General features: G+C 45.5%; 1 protein-coding gene across 1 annotated transcript in view; it reads right to left on the bottom strand.

The window, feature by feature from the left end:
• DMTN (dematin actin binding protein) overlaps nucleotides 1–21,581 on the bottom strand; it is a 229,450-nt gene that overhangs the window by 62,673 nt on the left and 145,196 nt on the right. Inside the window, exon 6 of the mRNA XM_078666358.1 lies at nucleotides 21,452–21,496. Within this exon, the coding sequence (XP_078522484.1) occupies nucleotides 21,452–21,496 (45 nt within the window). The remainder of the gene's footprint in view (nucleotides 1–21,451; nucleotides 21,497–21,581) is intronic.

Genomic DNA, 21,581 nt, shown 5'->3' with positions numbered 1-21,581 from the left:
AAAATAGTTCTTGGGGGAGAGGAAAATCGCATTAATTTGCCTTTTTTATTAGTCTCTTTGTCTCGACCTTAGATTATATCGTTGTTTCCCAGGTACGGTGTGATCTTTAAACAATGTCTCAGGTTCTGTAGTGTCCAACTGCATTGACGGTGGCACAAGTCCTTGTAAAATATAATCACTCTCCTTTTCGGTACCAGTTCCTTTCAAACGTGCATCGCTGAAAGGGATGAAGCGAGGTATGGACTCTGTCTCGGAGTCGGCAATTCCTTTCTTGACCCACCGGTCGTATGGAAGGGGCAGAGGGACCCGTTTACAATGGGTCCCGTGGATCCAGTTCTTCTTTCCTTCCACCCGAACGGCTGATCTCGTGGACAGAAGAACAAGGTATGGTCCGGTCCACCTGGGCTGTTCGTTGTTCGTGCGCTGAAAATTCCGCACCAGCACCCAGGTGCCGGGTTCGATGGAGTGACCTGGATCATCAGAGGCTGGCGGAGAGGAACTGTGAACCTGTTGGTGTAAAACACGCAATTTAGTTGTTAATTCGCACAAATAGTCAAGCAGTACGGGGTGCTCTATTTCGCTGAGTTTCTTTGGCCTTGGCACGCCCCAGACGTTGGCTGGGCGGCCAAACACTATTTCATGGGGGCTAAGTCCTAATCTGGAATGGACAGTCGTTCTGGTCGACAGGAGTGCTAGAGGCAGGGCGTCAGGCCATTTAAGACCTGTACTGGCTTGGATCTTGGCTAGTTTGAGTTTTAACGTGCCGTTGTAGCACTCCACTAATCCAGCTGATTGTGGGTGATTTGCAGCGTGGAATTTCTGGTGTATGCCTAGACACTGACACACTCTCCTCATCACACGTCCCACGAATTCACTTCCATTATCACTCCAAATGATTCTAGGCATACCGAATCTAGGGAAGAACTCCTTGACAAGGGCTTTGGCAGTTGACAAGGCGGTGTTGTCCTTAAGGGGATACGCTTCCACCCACCTGGAGAAAGCGCAAACAACAACGAGCACGTACTTCAGATTGTTGCACCTCTCCATGTGGATGAAATCGAGCTGCAAAACCTCGAACGGATACGTTGGAGGCGCAAAATGACCAGCTGGAGTTGGGGTTCCCCTACCGGGATTGTGCTTCAAACACACCATACAGTTTCTGACCACATTCTCTGCACATTTTGGGATATTACTATTCTGCCATACTGGGGCCAATAGTTTACAGATTCCTTTCGTACTGATGTGCGCAATTCCATGGGCCATTGTTACCACTGCAAGTACATATGCGTTAGGTAATAGCCATCGCTGGTGTTCTGACAATTTGGCCCAACAACCATTCGCATCTAATCTACCCTGGCTTTCTCTCCATTCATTCACTTCTTTCTCGGTGGCCTCAGCTTGTATAGTTTTCACGCTTTCGATGGTGTCCTCACACATCCCCACATCAGTAATCCATCTAGCGGGACCTACAACATACATCCGACTCATTTTGTTCCTTGCAGTCTCTTTCGCAACCTCGTCTGCAAATGCATTCCCACGGCCAACATCGTCTTGAATTTTTCTGTGTGCACTGCATTTCACAATTGCAACTTGTAGTGGCAAGGTCAGTGACTCGAGGAGCTCATTAACTAGCTGACCATGTTGTATCTTTGCACCATGCGACGTCAGGAACCCACGTTCACGCCATAATCTCCCAAAACTGTGAGCCACGCCAAAGGCCTATTGGCTGTCAGTGTGCACATTCACTCGCTTTCCTTTCGCCAACACACATGCTCTTGTAAGTGCGATTAGCTCTGCGGCTTGTGCGGAATTGTGGGAAATACGCGCGGTCTCTATAATGGTGTGTAATGTCGTTACGGCATATGCTGCAGTCGTATCCCCATTCGGCAACTTGAAACATGAACCATCAACCCATAAAGTATCATTGCATTCAGGAAGGGGAGTGTCCTGTAAGTCTACTCTCCCTTTGGTCTCTTCTTCTGTCCTAAAGCAGCAGTCATGTTTTTCGACCTCGTCTGTCTCTGCCGGGATGGGTAGTAGCGTAGCGGGGTTGAGTGTATCACACCTCTTTATGTGAATGTGACTCGCTAACAGTGTTAGTTCGTAACTGGATAGTCGAGCGCTAGTAAGATGTTGTGTCTTCGTCCTGTTTAGCAAAATGTCTACTGCATGCGGGACCATAACGATCAGAGTATTATTCATGACTAACCCAGCGGACTGTCGAATGCAGACAGCCGCTGCGGCGGTGGCCCTCAGACAACTTGGTAGTGCCTTAGCCACAGGATCTAGAGTTGCCGAAAAGTACGCACATGGGCGCTGTTTGTCCCCAAAGTATTGTGTTAGGACTGATAATGCACAACCTTCCTTCTCATGGACATATAATGTAAAAGGCTTACTGTAGTTGGGGTTTCCCAACACAGGAGCCGAACATAATGCATCACGCAACTCGTGGAAACTTGTTTGACAATCTTCAGACCAGGGCATAGGATTGGGCGTGTCTTTACAGAGTAGTGCCAGCAAGGGTTTAGCTAGTAGTGAGAAATTCGGTATCCATTGTCTACAGTAAGATGTAATGCCCAAGAAGGCCCGAACCTCTCTCTGTGTCCTTGGGGCACTCAGTTCTGCAATTGCCTGTATTCTTTCTGGTGTCAGTCTCCTTCCCTCCTTCGATAAGATGTGACCTAGGTAGGTTACTTCTTGTCGACAAAATTGTAGTTTTGAAAGAGAGACTTTGTGCTTCATGTCACATAAGTGATGCAATAAGGACAATGTAGCTCGCTTGCAAATTTCTTCAGTGTCTGCAGCGATCAGCAGATCGTCGACATACTGAATCAGAGTTGACCCATTAGGTAGAACAATTGTGTCTAGTTGTGTTTTCAGGGCCTGACTGAATATTGATGGGCTTTCGCAATAGCCTTGAGGAGCGCACTTGAAGCGGAAGCTTCGTCCTCCTAAATTGAAGCCAAAAATATCTCTACTCTCCTCAGCAATCGGGATGCTGAAGAAAGCGTTCTTCAGGTCAATCACCGAAAACCAAGTTGCTGAAGCTGGAACCATTGTCAACAAGGCAGTAATGTCGGGGACAACTGGAAACTGTGGAATAACCACCTTATTCACTTCTCTAAGGTCGATCACAAACCTGTACACAGGGGGCTGTGAAGGATCGGTACGCTTTAAAACGGGCAAAACTGGACTGTTACAAACGTTGCCTGTTGTTTCTTCGATGACATCTTTCTCGATCAGATCATAAATAATCGTCAACAACGCCTTTTCGCATTCGCTAGATATTTTGTATTGGGGAATACGTGGCAACCTAACGTTGGCTTTCAATGTTATGACATACGGTGCTATTTCTAAACGGCCTACATCATTGGAAACATTAGCCCAGAGTATATCCGGAAGAGATGACAATTCAGTTGGAATATTTTCCTTTGACAAATACATTGGAGAAATGACTTTCTTACCTAAGGTAAGTTGTACTCCCAAGGGAGAACAGTACAAAGTCGCATATAACCTCTTTAGCAAATCCAAACCTAACAAATTTTCACCGCAACCTGTTGTAAGAATGAGGGGTGCTTCTAATTCGCATGGGCCAACAGAAAGGGACATGGGACTAGAGATCGGGTTTCTAACAGGGGCGCCAGAGAAACCTACTGAAACATTCATTTTGCCAGACAAAGGTTCGCCAGGAAGTTTCGAGTGCATAATAGAACTTTTTGTAGCACCAGTATCCAGCAGAAATGGCTCTGACACTCCTGAGGTAATCACCTCGACATAAGGTCCATTCTGATCTACTGGAACTGAAACGACTCCCTCTCTTTGTCCATGGCTGTCCTAGCAATTATTTGCCTCATTCTCGTTTTCGGTGTAATAGTCGTCAGCATAGTACTGAGCTGACCTAGACGATGCATTATTCTGTTGGTCAAAGCTGTTCATGGAATTCTGAGGCGGAAAAGAAATTGTATTCTGGGGGAAATTTCCACGGCCCCTATCCCTAGGAGCATGTTGAACACCTCTACCCCTTATACCTGAAATACCGTTTAAACGTCGCGCAAGAGCCGGACAATTACCTTTAAAGTGACCCTCTTCCTTGCAATATGCACATTGATTCGGGCCATATGGAAGACGCTGATGGGAAAACTCGTTTCCTTGCGAGTTTCTCGAATACTGCTGTGGTTGGAGATAATTAGGCTGACTAGCCGTACGAGGCGGATAGGCCTGCTGGAGAAGAACTTTAGTTTTTAAATCTTTCGTCTTTTTGTCTACCTTATCTAGCTCGTCTTTGCGCCTATTTTCATAGTACTGGGCTGTAGCTAAAATCTGTGCTGACGTAGAGACAGCCCAAGCACTCTCTGAATCTTTCAGTTTATTACACAGTTCAGGAAGCAGATTATGTACAAATTTGTCTACAAACAATCTTTGACCACCCTCGGTAGCCATATCCTGACCACTATGATCCGTGAAAGTCTCCTCAAATCTCGTGAAAAAGTCAGACACATTCTCATCTTTCTTCTGCTTGCACGCAGACAGCTTGTCCCAATTTACGCGTAATTCAGGCATTAATGTTTTCATGTACGCGATAATCCTACCGGGAAGTTCAGCTATTAACAGCTCAGGTTTAGAACCACCTATTTGTCTAGCATCTATAGTGGTAATATTAGCCCATGAGTCACCTAGTTCTTGATCATGATCCGTATGACGGATTTTACTCCATAAAGGGTGTGGAACAACATTCCCAAACAACATACCTACATCCACTAAATTCATTATACATGAGCTGGCAGTCTGCGATAACTCCTTATAATACCCAGTCGGATTTTTACGGGGATCAGGTAATGTCTGCTTGAGTGCTAAAACTTCGGATCTTTTCCAGGGGACATGTACCCATACACGCTGGAAATGTGGCAGAATTGGTGGGTTTACATTCGCATCACCTTCCCTCCAAACCGGAGGAACCTCTCTCATGGGGTACTGTCTCGCTTTTTTTCTACCTGATACATCGTCTTCGTACAATGATCTAGAGGCGTTTCCCTTACTCCTATAAGAGAACAATAAATCTATCGCTTCCTCAACTTCGGCACCTATAATCATACCTTCATGGAACTTAAAACGCGTACGCCATAGTTCGTTCATTTTGAGTTTGGGATCATTTGTCTCCAAATCTTCACACAGATATACACACATCTCTTCGAATACGTATCTCTGAGTGGGTGCATCCCATTGACGGAAAACTTCCATAACAGACTGAACATCATATCTAACAGTGTCCGTAATCCATTGGGGTGCTAGCTTATTCAGCACTTCTCTTTCCTCGTAATCAGGCAGCTGACTACGTAACTGTCTACGTTCTGTTTTAGGGGTCGTTTTAGGCGGCCCAAAGAAAGGTGAAAGCAGACCAGTGACAGTACCTGCCACTCTCTGTCTAATAGAAGGAGAAGCTTGCGGAGGGGCAGATGCGTCAGAAAAAACAGGCTGATGCGAAGAAGAAATCGAGGCAGTAGCAGAGGAAGTTGAAGCAGTGGCAGACGTAGTATCATAGGGAACAGTTGGAGCGGTAGGCAAAGTGGTAGAAGTAGATGGAGTATGTAGCAGAGGCGGCGGCCCTTGAGAAGGCTGCGCCGGAGAAGTAGGAACCAGCTGAAGAGTAGCTGGCGTGTGTGCAAGAGCTGTGTTTCGCGCGCCGGGGCGCGGTATAATAAAATGCTTTGGGGGTGCGGTAGCGTCTAACGCATACGGCGGTGGTGAGCTTAATAAGTGGGACATCAATGGATCTTTCTCGGATCTTTCCTCTTGATCTTGTCCCTTATGTGGTAACATTGGGTAGCATTTATCTACTGCTAGTTTCTTGCTCCTAAGCACTTGTTCGCTTTCTTGCTCTTCCTCGTTATCCTTGTATGCAACGGCAGCTTGCACCATCAACATACCTCTTTTATTCCTTTTAGCTAATTTTATTTCTTTCTGTTTGGCTTCTTTGTGCCATAAGCGAAAAGAGTCAAACATCGCCGGCCGGGCTTTTTACTTGAACAATCTGACCTCGAGGTTATCTAAAATTTCTGTGTCAAAACTACCATATTGGGGCCATTTTAAAACACCATCCTTGCGGGTGTATTTTATCCACACTTCATTATATGTGATAGGACCTACGCCATGTTTTACGTATAACTCATATGTTGGAGTTCCAATCGGAGGAACTGGACAAGAATCCTCTAATCGGGAGTCCTTACTACAACCAAGACAAAACAAGTTTCCAAGTCTGCTAAAACAAGGCATCTTTGCTCACTAGTCTAGCTTCAAACTTCAAAGGATTTATCGATTACGATATTTCTCGTGAATACACGAGTCCTTCGGCTTTGGGGCTTGCAAGTACCAAATCAAAACGTATCTCAAGGATACCGAAAACTAAGGATCAAACTAAGGACTGGGAGACGCTCCACTTATACTTAACTGAAGTATTTGAAGATCGATGACATCACTAGAAGACTCGTCTATTGTTTCGCTCTACCAAGGATCACTGGGTCCAAAACAGGGCGATAGTCAGGGCAGCAGTCCTTCGTAGCCGTCGGGACGCGGGGAACCTCGCAGCAAAGACCTTCGGAACCACGTCGACATACAGGGGTCGCTGAAGTGGCTGGCCGTCCTCTGGAATTTTCACATGAAGCTCCTCACGAACATCTGGCTTGGACCGTCGCCGCTTGATACCACCCCGAGTTGGGCGCCAACTGAGGTAACGGGTTTTTAGGAACCCGGTGGTGCCAGGGGATAACAACCGAAGACCTCTGAGTTCTCCCTGTTCCGGACCACAGAAACACGGAGTCTTCTAGTTGAAGTCAGAGATCGAGTTTTATTGGCAGCTACCAAGTAACACGTGTCCTAGAAACACGACAACCCGGGTCGCGTATTCCCAGGAGACTGTTCGTTTTTACAGAACCAGCTTTCTCCTTATATACAGAAATAATAGCTGCAGGCAAGAATTCTTGAGTTTACGATATGGTTATACACATATTTCTACAATAATACAAAGAGCAAAGTCATGTAGGCCAACCCACATTTTAGACGTCCAGTTCCTGACGGATTACCCGGCCAGGCCCGGAACTCCCATCAGATATCGATGAAGCCCCAATAAAGCAGGGTACCTCCTAGTCATAAAACTGGCCATAAACAGGGAACATGGACAGGTGTGTGTGTGTGGAAAACATGGTCTGTACGTAGTGAATGGTTTGTGGCATGTTATGCATTGATGCTATCTTATTCGGCCACTGGGCGAGGAGCTGCCCAAACAGGTTCGGCTGGAGGCAATGGAGTCAGTTGGGACAGGTCAGGGGGGAGTCAGGGAAGGTGGACGTGTCCTTTTAGAACAAGCTCAACCTTACTCAATTGACTTATCATGAGGGCAAGACACAAGATGGATGTCGTTTACAAAATGGAGTCTAAGGGGTCGGGACGGAAACTACGATTTAGGGGTGTTGGCATCCCTCAATCATGACGCAAATGTATAGGCATGATGTCCTAATCATTACCGGTCCGTCGACACCAAATTCGTCATGGTATGTTGATATTTTGTGGCACGGGTATTGGATCTCGATACCGGGATAACCGCAGGGTCCAGAATTTCAGAACCACACCGTGGAGAGCGACATACGCCTCCTGCTGCGGGATGGCGGGGCGGCCCGCATTGCCCTCCAAAAACTTACCCAGAGTTGGTATGTTGGAGGTATCGCTTTGCCTAACCTGCGTCTTTATTATTGGTCTTCGCAGCTGGTGACCACCAACCACTGGGTCAATGGATCACCCCTGAATCCAGCCTTCCACCTCGATAGATGCCAGACAGGGAGAGAGGGTTATTTAGGAGTCCTCTACAGCAAACCAGTCAGACATAGATATATAGGACCGATGGCCCAAACAGTCGCCATCTGGCATAAGGTCAACAGGTGTCTGGGATGGTCAGACAAAATTACCAAAGCGACACCACTGTGGTCATCACAACGGCTGGGATCCCTTTGTTTCCACTTGGGATTCGACCGATGGGACGCGATAGGCATTTCCACGGTAGGAGACCTAATACATAAAGGCAAGATATTGACTTTTGACGAACTGAAGACCAAGTATTCCCTTGCACGAACTGAACTGTTCCGCTACCTCCAAATTAGACATGCTATCTTCTCCGCTGTCCCCGATCTCTCCTCCATTCCTCAAACTGCCCCCTTAGAGGGCAGACTACTTTCGGAGCCTCTCCCCTCGAAGGCCATCTCCTACACATACCGTAAGTTATGCAATAACTTCCCTAACACTTTTCAGTCTCTGCGAGACAAATGGCAGACAGACATAGGTCCCCTTGACGAGGAAGACTGGCGGATGGCCCTAATGTCCCCTAGAGAGTCCGCGATCAATCATAGGTTCCGATTGATACAATTAAAGATACTACACAGGACCTACATGTCTTCTACTCTATTGGCTAGACTCGGTAGGCGTCCTGACGACCTGTGTTTAAGAGGCTGCGGCCTGTCGGGCACCTTTTACCACGTTCTATGGGACTGTCCAACGATACAACAATTCTGGAAGGGAATTATCCGAAAGATGGGAGATTCATTGGGGAAGTCAGTCCCGTTGTCTCCGAGGGAATGTGTCCTTAACGTTTGGGGGGCCACGGACCTGAGCGAGCTTGAACTACAATGGGCGGCGCTCGGCTTCCTGCTTGCTAAACGCTCAATAGCTATGAAATGGGGCTCTGTTGATAGGCCACTGGTGGTGGGTTGGACGGCAGAAATGGACCACTGTATGCTCGTCGAAAAAACAGTATACAAACTTAGAGGTTGCCCCGCAAAGTGGGATAAGAAATGGGGGCCCTGGAATAGGTACCGTGGCGAGTTATGTGACTCCCGACGATGGAATTAGCCACAACCAGAGTTGAACCCTTATCTCGAATTTTGCAGTGATGTACCACTGTACCCATTTTGTACCTTGATTCTACTGCTGCATATTATATGTGATTGTTTAATGACCCTGCTTTCTTTTCAATAAAAATCTTATGTTTAAAAAAAAAAAAAGAAACATTATCTGGTACAAAATGTGCAATCACAGGAAGGAGGAATAGTAGGGAAAGCTCACCTCTCATTGGAAAAGATTTCTCAAGACTGCTTGTCCGACTGCCGCTTCGTTCCTTGTGGAAGAGTCCAAGCAGTAATGCTTTGTGAACGTGTGGGTACTACTCAACGTAGCCGCTCTACAAATGTCTCTGATAGGGACCCCAGCGAAGAGAGCTACAGAGGATGAGACTGATCTCATTGAATGAGCTTGAACATGTCTGTCTAGCGGCTTGCCCGCTTCCTGGTGACAAAAGTGAATTGCACTGGAAATCCACCGTGAAATGCTCTGTTTTGAAAGTGGAAACCCCTTCCGCGGTGCACTGTAAGCAACGAAGAGCTGTGAAGACTTCTTGAAACTTCTTGTTCGTTCTAGATAAAATTTTAAACATCTTTGGACATCTATGGAATGTAGAGACCTTTCTGCTGGAGACGATGGTCGAGGGAAAAAAGATTTCAAAACCACTGGTTCGTTCAAATGTAAATCTGAAGGAAACTTCGGAATGAATTTTGGATTTGTCCTCAGGATTAGAGTGTCCTTCTTGAACTGTAAAAATGGTTCCATAATAGTAAGCGCTAGTCACCTATCCGTCGTTAGTGCTAAGAGAAGAGCCACCTTCCATGAAAGGAACTTAAGGTCCGCTCTGTGAATAGGCTCAAATGGGGGTCTCATGAGATGAGCCAGAACCAAATTGAGTTGCCAAACTGGAGGTGGAGGCCGGACTGGAGGAAAAACTCTGAAGATACCCTTTAGGAATTGTTTGATCATCCTTGCAGACCAAAGAGAAGGACCTGAGCTGTTCGTCTGAATCTGGAGATAGCTGCCAGGTGCACTTTAATGGAGGAATGCACCAGGCCTGACTTAGCCAAAGAAAGAATGTAAGGTAAAACCTGGTGAGGAGCAGAAGTGTAAGGATGGAGATTCTCTCGTTGGCACCATAGGCAAAAACGTTTCCATTTAGCACAATAAGTCTTATTTGTACTTGGAGCCCGGGCTTGAGACAGTATGTCCTTACACTCCTGAGTGATATTCAAATCCTGGAATTCTCGGTACTCAGGAGCCACGCCATCAATTGGAGAAAGCTCGGGCCTGGATGCAGCACTTGGCCCTGAGACATTGTCAATAGAGACTGGATGGGCTGTAGGTGAATTGGCTGATCTTGCGAGAGTAGGAGAAGCTCTGTGAACCAGAACTGGCGGCCCCACGTTGGTGCAATCAAAATTATTCTGCACGGTTCCGCCTTGAGTTTCCTGATTAGCCTCGGAATCAAGGGTATTGGAGGAAAGGCGTAAACAAATGTGCCTGACCAGGCTATCGAAAGAGCATTCCCCAGAGAATTGTGATGGTGATCCCTGCTTGCGTAGGATTGGCATTTTCTGTTTGCTGGACTCGCAAACAGGTCTATGGTCGGAGTGCCCCAACAGTCAAAGACCTCATCTAGAGTGTTTTGATCCAACTCCCACCCGTGACAGATTGATTTTAGACGACTCAATGCGACCGCTGTCCTGTTGAGCGTACCTGGGAGGTGTTCTGCTGAAAGAAAAACCCGGTGGAGAATTGCCCAGTTCCATATTTTTTGGGCTTCCCTTGAAAGAAGTCGAGATCTTGTTCCGACTTGTTTGTTTATATAGTGCATGGCCGTCGTGTTGTCTGTACGGATCAGCACCGTGGAATTGCGAATTCTTGGAAGGAAAGCTTGCAAAGCTAATTGAATGGCCTTGAGTTCCAGAAGATTGATGTGGGAAGTGCGCTGCTCGGGCGTCCAATGACCGCTCACTTGAAGATCCTGCAATACTGCCCCCCAGCCGTCCAGAGAGGCATCCGTGGTTATAACCATGGGAGATGTAGCAATCTTGAAGGTGAGACCTTTTGAGATATTGTCTTTCACCGTCCACCAGTTGGCCGCTTTCCTTATTAATGATGTCAATGATATCTTGTCGTCGAATGTGCCTTCTGCCTGGCACCATTGTTTGTCTAGCTGCTCCTGCAGAGGACGCATCCGAAGTCTGCAGTGCGGAATTAAGGGTATGCAAGATGAAATCGATCCTAGGAGTGACTTGTACAGACGGACCGATAGAGACCGTTTCTTTTGTAGGAGACGAGCCGAAAGAATACGTCTTTTCTGTCTTTCTTCCGAAGGGAAAGCCTTGCAGCAACCTGTATCGAGAATCGAACCTAGGAACCTGGCTGACTTGGCTGGTTGAAGAACAGATTTGTTCCTGTTGAGTCGTAGACCTAGCTGATTGAAAAGTTGAATGCAGCTGTCGACTGCTGTGGAAGCTCTTTGAAAGGATGGAGCCTTCACTAACCAATTGTCTAGGTAGGGAAAAACCTCTAGAGACTGCTTTCTGAGAAACGCCGCCACTGGGGCTAAAACCTTTGTGAATATCCGTGGGTCGGATTTGAGCCCAAAAGGAAGGACTTTGAATTGAAAGTGGCTCTTGGCTACTGTGAAGCGTAAGAATCGTCTGTGAGCTGGATGGATCGGTACATGGAAATATGCGTCCTCCAGATTCAGGGTTGCCATGTAGTCCCCTGGATTGAGAAGATATAAAATATCCTGAAGAGATATCATTCTGAATGACAGCTTTATGAGATAGGTGTTGAGCTCCCTTAGGTCTAATTTTGGACGCCACTTTTCCTCCGTCTTGCGAACTAGGAAAAACTTTGAGACTGAGGTACATGTTCTATCGCCCCCTTGATGAATAGTTGATGGGCTTCGAGACGTAGAAGCCGTAGATGTTTTGACTCGGTGGCGCGAGGAGCTCTGGAAGGTGGGAGTGCTGAAATTCCAGGATGTATGACGTTACAACGCATACTTTTACATCGCATGCCTTTACAACGCGGTATTTACAACGAATACCTTTACAACGCATAGTGCTTTGGGGCGCTGGATAGTGAATAGTTTAATTTACTATTCCAACTCCAGTCCCCGTGGACACTAGGGAAGGTGTTGGACAGTAAATTAAACGTATTCCCTATCCTAGAGCGCCCCCCAGCGCAATGCGTTGTAATGGTTTGCGTTGTAAAAGTTGCATCGTAAAGGCACTGCGTGGTAAAAGTTGCGTTGTAAAGGATGTTTCCCGAAATTCCAACGTGTGGCCAAACCGTATGATATTTAGGACCCACCGATCTGATGTTATGATCATCCAGCTGCATAGACAATGAGAAATCCTGTCCCCCTCTGATGTTACCAGAGGGGGAGGAACAGTAGACAGAGCCAAGAGGCCGCTATTGCCGTTTGGATGAATCTCTCCCTTGGCGACCCTATCGACCTCTTGCTGGCTGACGAGAGAAAGATGTTGATTGGCCCTGTCTCTGAGAGTATTGTGGCTTGTAAGTTTGTGACGATTGAGAATATGAGGAGTAGCGCTGCTGGTATCCTCCTCTGTAGCTGGAAACATTCTTGCCTTTTGCCCCTCGGAAAGGTACCGTACGATATTGCAGAGTGCCTAAGGACTTGGCCGTCTCAGTGTCCTTTTTTTGATATCTTGTAAGGCGTCATCTATATGCTTTCCAAAAAGCATATCCCCATCAAAGGGCAAATCCAGAATTTTATTCTGCACCTCAGTGCGAAACCAGGTAGCCCGAAGCCAACCTTGCCTTCTTAGGACAGCCGAACCTGCCAAGGCACGAAAAGCAGTTGTGGCGATGTCCATGGCGCAGTCAATTATTTCTGAGGAAGATCTCTCCCCTTCCTCTAAAACCTTCCATGCATCCGCCTTAGCGCTCTCTGGTAGCTGGTCCACAAACAGAGACATATCGCACCACATTTGGGGATCATAACGTCCCAAAATTGCAAGTGCATTGGAGGCACGAACCAGGAGACTTGACATTGAAGAGATTCTTTTACCCACATTGTCAGGGCGTCTACCCTCCTTATCCAGTGGAGAAGCCAGAGGCGCCGATAGATTCTTTGATTTCCTCTGTGCCGCCTGGGAGATCACAGAGTCGGGCCTCAGTTGGCCAACCAGGCAAGCGGGACTACCATCAGGGGCCTTGTACTTCTTCTCCAGCCGCGGTAGAACCGGAATAACAGTAGCTGGAGACTGCATGACTTTCACACCCTCAGACCACACATGCTCTATGATGGGAATAGAGCAGATGGATTTCCTGAATGGTTCTTTGAAATCATAGAGGAAGCAGTCCTATTGAACCATTGGTACCGGAAGGCCAAATCTTTTAGAAGCTCTTTCCATGAGGTTATGGAAACCTTTAATGTCTGCTGGAGGGGAATCTACCGGATCCGGTGAAGGAGAGGGTGGATTTGGAATAATGTAATCGTCCCACTCTCTATTTGGATTTGGGACCTCTGTTACATCCCCTCCATCATCAGAGGAATCGTAGTCATTATCACCATACTCCTGACCTGTGGTGATAGCCTGTCTCACTTCCGCAGGTTCTTGTTCCATTGGTTGAACTGCAGCAGCTGATGAAGAAGGTGGCGGTGGTTGAGGAGGTGGTGGCTGTATGGCTTCAGAAGATTGGGAAGGAAATCTTCTCCTATAATCCATTAACATAATTTGTAGGTCATTTATCAAAGAGGAGGGCTTGGGAAACATCCTTTACAACGCAACTTTTACCACGCAGTGCTTTGACATCGCAATTTTACAACGCAAACCATTACAACGCATTGCGCTGGGGGGCGCTCTAGGATAGGGAATAGATTTAATTTACTATCCAACACCTTCCCTAGTGTCCACGGGGACTGGAGTTGGAATAGTAAATTAAACTATTCACTATCCAGCACCCCAAAGCGCTATGCGTTGTAATGGTATGCGTTGTAAAAACTGCGATGTAAAAGCATGCGATGTAAAAGCATGCGTTGTAATGTCATACATCCGGAGGGCATAGAGACCATACCCTGCTGAGATTGCTCCTGCATTCGCTCTCTAGGAGGAGGCTGTCGCTGCTGTTTGTAATAGTCATCTGAGTCTGAGTCCTGGTATTTTACCTGGAGCTGAGATGAGCTGTAAGCATCCCCATATGGACTATCATCATCATCCTCTGAATAGTCCTCCTCTAGAAGTAAGGCCAGAGGAAAGGGCGTTACTCTTCGTGGCGATGTCATGTCTGGTGTAATCTGGCATCTTTTTATCGAAATTTTAACTTTTTGTACCGTCGACGGGGTCACCGTCGACGGGATCGTCGTCGACTTCACTGGAGATGGATTCGTCATCAACGAGAGTACCGCCGTCGGAGGAAGAGTCATCATCGACCGCCGAGGGTACTCCCCTGAGAATAAGGAGGTATTTTCCTCTTTACTTAAAAATTATAAAACCGCTATAGCCCTTGCCAAATCTACTTATTTTTCCACTAAAATTATGGATTCCACAAATAAGTCGAAGGACATATTTGCTATTGTGGAAGAACTATCCAACCCAGCCAGACTTACATTAGGGCCACTCCCCTCCCAAACTCTGTGCGATTCATTGAACGCATTTTTTATCGAAAAAATAGCAAAAATTAAATCCAGCATTGCTGCTCAAACTTCGTCTGCTCACCCCCTAACCACTGAGCTCTCCAAATATTCCAATTCTCACACTCTTACTGCTATTCCTCCCATTTCGACGGCTAGTTTTTCCTCGCTCCTGCACAAAATTTCCTCTGGCTCTCCTTGTGATTGCTGTCCTCCCTCGGTTCTTCGAGCAGCTTTCATCTCCTGCCCCGAGCCCCCTCTGGCCCTCATAAATAGCTCTCTGGCCACCGGGGCTGTTCCGTGCTCTTTTAAACAAGCCGAGGTGGTTGCCATTTTAAAAAAAACTTCAGCAGACCCCTCCATTCTGAGCAATTACCGCCCTATATCCCTCCTCCCTTTCCTCAGCAAAGTCCTGGAATCGCACGTGACCCACACACTCAGTTCCTTTATCGAGGACTCGTGTGTTTTAGATTCTACGCAGGCAGGGTTCAGACCTGCGCACTCAACGGAGGCCGTCATTCTCTCCGTGATGGACGAACTGCGTAGAGGGGCTGATGTTAACACCCGACAAGCCCTTGTCCTTCTGGACTTATCGGCCGCCTTCGACACGGTCGACCGCGGGATTTTGGTCGACCGTGTCGAAGAGGCCGGCATCCGAGGGACCGCCCTTGACTGGGTTCAGTCCTTCCTGACGGAACGACAACAAGCTGTCAGGCTGTCTCAGTTCTCCGCCACTCAGGTTGAGCTGTCTTGTGGCGTCCCCCAGGGCTCTTCACTATCCCCCCTCCTTTTTAATTTGTACTTAGCCCCGTTACTTCGTGCTCTCCGCGGGTTGAGCGTTACTGCATTCAACTACGCGGATGATATTCAATTGATTTTTAATATTGATTCTTCCGAGGACTCCACCTCTACTTTCCAAAATACACTCTGCTTCATCAGTGACTGGATGAGCCTAAACCACCTGAAGCTTAACCCCGACAAGACTGAATTAATTCTTGTCGGGGGAGCCTCCAACCCTTGGCAATCTTCCATCTGGCCTGCCAGTCTTGGAAGCTCTCCCTCTCCAGTCAACTCTGCCAAAAGTCTGGGTGTCATTATTAGTAATGACCTCTCAATGACTCCCCAGATCAGTGCAGTGGTGTCCGCCAGCCACTTCCAACTCAGGAAACTCCGGAAAATATCACGCCTTCTTACCACCGAAGCACTCACGTTAGCACTCCTGGCGTTAGTGATCAGTCGACTCGACTATGCTAACGCGCTGTACGTCGGCATCCCTGAGTACCAACAGAGAAGACTCCAGCTGATACAAAATCAGGCTGCTCGCCTGATTTTCCACCAGCCAAAAGATCAGCATGTCCGTCCACTCTTAAAGAGTCTTCACTGGCTGCCGGTATCCGCCCGCTGCAAATTTAAGCTAGGCTGCACTATCTTCAAATCTCTTTCTGGTTTAGGTCCCTCTTTTATTTCCTCCCTCCTCCATTCTTACACCCCGTCCCGCAACTTACGTTCATCCCAAATGGCCCTGGTATCCGTCCCCAGGTTCAAGAGGAAAAAACACGGGGGCCTGAGGTTTTCTCTTCTGGCCCCATCCCTCTGGAACTCCCTTCCACTTTCCCTCAGACTTGCACCTTCATACTCTGGCTTCAGATCACTTCTTAAAACCTTCCTCTTCACTATCTCATATCCTTAGATCCTGTTTCCTTTTCACTTCTTTTCACCACGCCCCAGCACAGCGCCAAGAAACCTAATGGTGTTAGCCGCGCTCTATAAATTTTTTTTCAAATCAAATTCAAAATCGACGGAGGAGAAACTGTCGACGGCATCGTCGACGAGCTCGTCGTCAATATCAAAGGAGTTGTCGTCACCACCATCGTAGTCATCGACGTCGTCTTCGTAGTCGTCGACACCACTGTCGGCGTCATCATCGTCGACATTGAGGATATCAATCTCGTCGACGACGAACAGAATGAAACTTCGGCCGTCGATGAAGTCGTCGTCGAGACTGTCGTCGACGAAGCCGTCGTCGACGGTCCCGTCGACGAGGCAGAAATGAGCATTTGATGGATTCTAGCCGTCGTCATCGACGTACCTGAAGATGCCACCGTCGACGAGTGGGTCTTCTTCTCCGATTTCAATTCTTGAGGCAGGGAAACCGTCTTTTTGAAACATTTTGTTTGCCCAGGTTGTGGACAGAGAACAGAAGGCCCTTGAGATCCCTTCTGAGTTGAAACCACCTCAGACGCCTATCCCTCTTTCTCCTTTGCACGCCGGTGAGGAGATTTTCGGGGACTAGACCTACTAGACCTATCAGAGGTCTTTTGAGAGGCCTTATAAGGAGGTTCAGCTGATGTTGAAGGGGAAGACCTACCCCTCTTTTTAGGTCTTCTTGAAGAGGAAGCTGAAGAGGAATCCTCGCTGTAGCTGGAAACAACTTCCTTCCTAGACTTCATTTTCGGCAGCCAGGTCAGAAGTCTTCCCTCTATGTCCCTCGATGTTTTAGTGGAGAAGGTCCTGCAAATCTTGTAAATCAGTGGCTTTGTGGTCTGGGTACAAGCAGTAAATACATTATTTAGGCTTGTCTTCCACATAAAACCTCTTCTTTGAGCAGGTAGCACAAGCCTTGAACAAATCCTTCTTTTCTTTATCCGACATTCTGTAGAAAAAAGTTGAAATTCAAGTTGTAGAAAGAAAACTGAGCAGAGCTAAGAGGAGACTCCCTTAGCACAACGTGTGGTAGAAAATCTGAGGCTCTCTCAGGAGGGTTCTATGGGGTGAGGCTACTCTGATTGGTTGTTGCAATTTTTTAGTCTCTTTTACAAAAAGAGGTGGATATGCTAAAAAATTAGATTAGGCCTAGGCCTTTCTTTCTGTTTTGTACCTACTGCTATGGTATTTTTTTGTTTACCGAGGCTCCCATTCCGACGACGGGGGAATGATACAAAGCATGGGAATCTATGTAAGTTCCAATACTGGGGCAAACCAACCAGTACCTATTTTTATTGCTTAGCCAATGAATTTCAATCATTTGAGACACACTGATGTAATCAACAATCCCTTAATAGAGAGTCAAGTAGCAGCATAACACTTTGGGGGCCAGCTACTAAGTTAGACCAATAAATGAATACCAAACAACCATTACATAATGTCCAATGGAATAAACCAACTAGAGAAAAATAGGTATTTGGGAACTGGCCAATGAGGCAGCCAACATGAAATATCAAAAGATTACATGCTAGACAAAGCGATAAATCAACTAATATAAGAGAGCCATTTCTGAATGGTCAGTCGAAAGCACTAACGTAATGAATATCAGAAACTACCATCAGCCATAAAGAACCTGCCTATTAGGTGAGGCCAACAGTAACAAAACAATGCTATCTTCCTCAATGATCTCTCTGGCCATTTGATACTGATAACCAGGATACACTCCTAGTGCAGAGAACATGTTTGGACATCAACTGCTCTGCTCGCTCCTGGATGTGTTTCTACCTTGCAGGCCCATTCTATTTTGTGTCCTGTTACTCTACCTACTCTTAACTCACTTTCATTACCAGCGAGTTCCTGTAATGTTCTATGTTTACCTCCCTCCCTTCACTCTATAATCAAATTCAGTTGCCTTCATTATCTCATTGTTTAGTTTTATATACTCCCCTGTGCCAAAGAAACTCAAATCTGTTGTCTCTCTGCCATTCACTTCTGAATGGCTACAGACTTCTTAATCCTTAAACATCAAGACTGAGATCTTCTTGAACTATGAAAATCTTATCTACCTGTACGCACAACAAAGACAGAGAAATAGTCACAGGCAATCGAGCAGGTATCAAAGTCTAAGCCTATTCTTATGAAAGTCCTCAATAGCTAGAACATAACACTTCCTATCTATTCCGTCTGCACACCCCATAAATTCATGCAGTCATCCTAGTCACGGATTATGGATGTCTTATCATGGATGATCTGTTGACCTTTCTGACTTCTATCTCTCTTACCTTATGCTAATCATCAGAAATTAATCTTTTTTTATAACAAACACCATCTCCCTTCAATCACAGCAGCCTCGGGCAACTATTTGGTTCCTCGCTCTACTTCATTTCGCACACACAAATGCTCATCCTGGGAAGCATTTCGTCAGAACTTGTTTTTTCCCCCTCAAATAACATCTGCAGAGCCGGCCCTTTTTAAAAAGAATTTAACTTCATCCAAAGCTGCTAATTAAAACCTACCCGAGCCTTCCCAATCAGAGAGCATCTCCACTGGGTATTGCAAAAGGCCAGTTTTTGTGAGCTACACAACCATAACTCCCTCGATACATTGCTCATGACCTCACTTGCGACAGTATACATGACATCACAAAGTGTAACCTCAAAGGCTTCGCAGTTAATATCACGAATGATATCAACAATAATATCATACATAAACCACTGTTGTTTCATTATATAGGCCATTATGTGGAGGTGTAAGCTGCAGCCCCCTAATCATTAATTGTTGTCCTTGTTGCAATTTTATATCGAAAATGAAGGCTTCTGTGCTATTGATCATTACTGTGCAATTTTTACTGCACTTTTCTATCAAGAACAAAAGCCACACACCATTGGTGTGACAGTTAATGTATGCTGTCACAATTAATATATATAGTGTAAATGCTTCACTTTTACAACATTATATATACATAATTATAATCATCCTTATCATTGGTAGGATATTTTAATTCTGCAATTACAATATTTAAAATGTTGTCACATCTCAGGTACATAATGGACTTAATGGGATATGTGTTAACAGTTTTTTGCAGGTACTGTGACAGTTTTAAAGACCAAGGACCTAGTTTAGAGTTTGGAGGATGAGTTATTCCATCACAAACATGACAAATATTCCTTCCGCGTTGTTACAAGTGCCAAAGGATGTAATGCACCTGCAATAAGGCAGACGGGATATCCGCTATGTTTGTGATAGAGGAACATGTCCTCTAAACTCTCAATCAGGCCCCAAGACAGTATTTCTTGTGCATATGAGAACACAATCTAGGCTCCCAAGGCACGTTGCATTCCACAGCAATTTGGCCTGTGGCCATCATTAGATATAATAAAATATCAGTTAGGTTCAAAATGTTCATTTCTGAACTGCCACTAAAATTCCACGCCTATTTCTTTAATTTTGAGATCCTAGTATGCTGCAGACTTTGTGAACACTCCAGTTCAAATATCCATACATTTGAGATATAAAAATACTGCAACTATTCCTCAGATTTACTCCACTTTTACACGAACTCAGAGAGGAAAGGGGCTTCTGTGTACTTGTGAAATTTACTTGAGCTCTGTTTAACGGTTTATGGGCTAGCCTGTCCAAAAGACGAACGTGGTATTTTGTATTCTGTGGTTTTGTTTGAGACCACCCCTAAAATCTTTGACCACCTTGACGAATTTACACATAACTTTAATCAATTAAATACACAAGTATACCTTTTTTTGTACTCATTATTGTACATCCTTCAAATGAAACACATTTTATTAACAAAGCAAAACATTAATTTGTATTAGGGAAATTGAATCTATATACAACGGACCCGTCTTGTCCTGCCCATGCAGGAAATCCATCCTGGATGTCAAATGTATTTTCTATAAAAGATCAGGCCAAAAAAAAGGCCATGCTGCCGCATTCCGACTAGTTGCTTGTCTTTTTCGCACCACCATGAGGACAAAGACCTGCCCTAGGGATGGTATGATTTATTGAACATTCCAGGTAGCATTTAAGGGATGAGATGTACCATGGGCAATGTTGAAAAAAATTATTAGATTGCTCAGGGATCTTGATGTACTGGCATAATTGTCATAAAGTTCAAACCTCTTTCAATCTTTTTTCTTTCTATCGTTTTCTAACTTTTTAATTGTCATTCAGAAGAGCTGCATGAAATTAAAAAAATTGCAGAAGGTAGCAATTTTATGCTTGGGATGTTCATTCAAGTAATTAGATTGCCCATGTAGAAAGACGCTCAAGTACCAGAAAGGTGATATATAGGAACAAGAAGTTCTCTTAAGACTAATATTAAGTTTGAGTAAGATCTGTATCATAGGTTGAAACCTATGCATAGTTGTCTTTTTGCCATAATGCCTTAAAATGTGTCCGTTGGTTATCCTGAGATCAAGGCTGTGACTGACTGCTGTGTTTGTGAAGGTTCAAGGGCAAGATTGCTGATATTACAGCCAGACACGTGCCTTTTACAGGGACTATTACAGACAATCAAACTAGAGTGCATTATATTTTTCAGGACAACAAGATGGTTGGATTTGTTACACCTATCCATTCTTGGAATACGTTGTGCAGATTGGTTGGGAGGGTTACAGTAAGGTCCCCAAAAGTTATTTTTCACAGGTATGATTTGACAAATGTACAACAAACCATGTCAGATGAACTGACATCAAACTTGGCACGAAGGCAGAGCATAATTGGAGTGCCTTTTTTGGTTTTGTATAAAGAGGAGAAGACATTGTTTAAAGAAAAGTAGAAATTTCGGTGCACAGGAACCGCACTTAGTTCTGCGTAGTCAAAGGTGAGTACATTTTAAAAAATCTACAGAAGGAAGGATACTGGCTAGTAACTGTGGGGCATGAATGTAAACTTTGTCATGTGTCTATTTTAAGTTCCATAGGCCTAAAAAGGACACAGGCACAGGAATTGGGTTACAGAGTTGAAAACAAACCCGTAGAAGCATTATGGAGTTTGGAATGTTTACAGCTCCATTCCTGAAAAATCTATGTTAAGCATGTTTAGAAACATATTCTGAGATGATCCACTCCCGCCTCCATTGCATCACTGCAACCTCTACACATCACCTGCCTGAGGCAGCACCCACTGGTACAATACACTGCTGAATGGATAGATGTCTAAAATGTCTAAACAGTGCCTCTGCTTGGCTGCAAGTGTTGGGATAGTTTCTTGATATCATCTGGCACTTACCTCTGGGGATGGGGGTGGAGACATGGACTTTGGTGAGAGGGATCGCTGGTGGGTACAAGACAGAAAAATATGTTTAGTTTAAGGGCCACATTGTTAGAGGTGCATTAAACAGTGCTTATGTGCTATCCCA

The sequence above is a fragment of the Lissotriton helveticus genome, chromosome 11 (assembly GCF_964261635.1).
Source record: "Lissotriton helveticus chromosome 11, aLisHel1.1, whole genome shotgun sequence".
NCBI lineage: Eukaryota > Metazoa > Chordata > Amphibia > Caudata > Salamandridae > Lissotriton > Lissotriton helveticus.
This window is presented reverse-complemented; position numbering and strand designations above follow the sequence as displayed.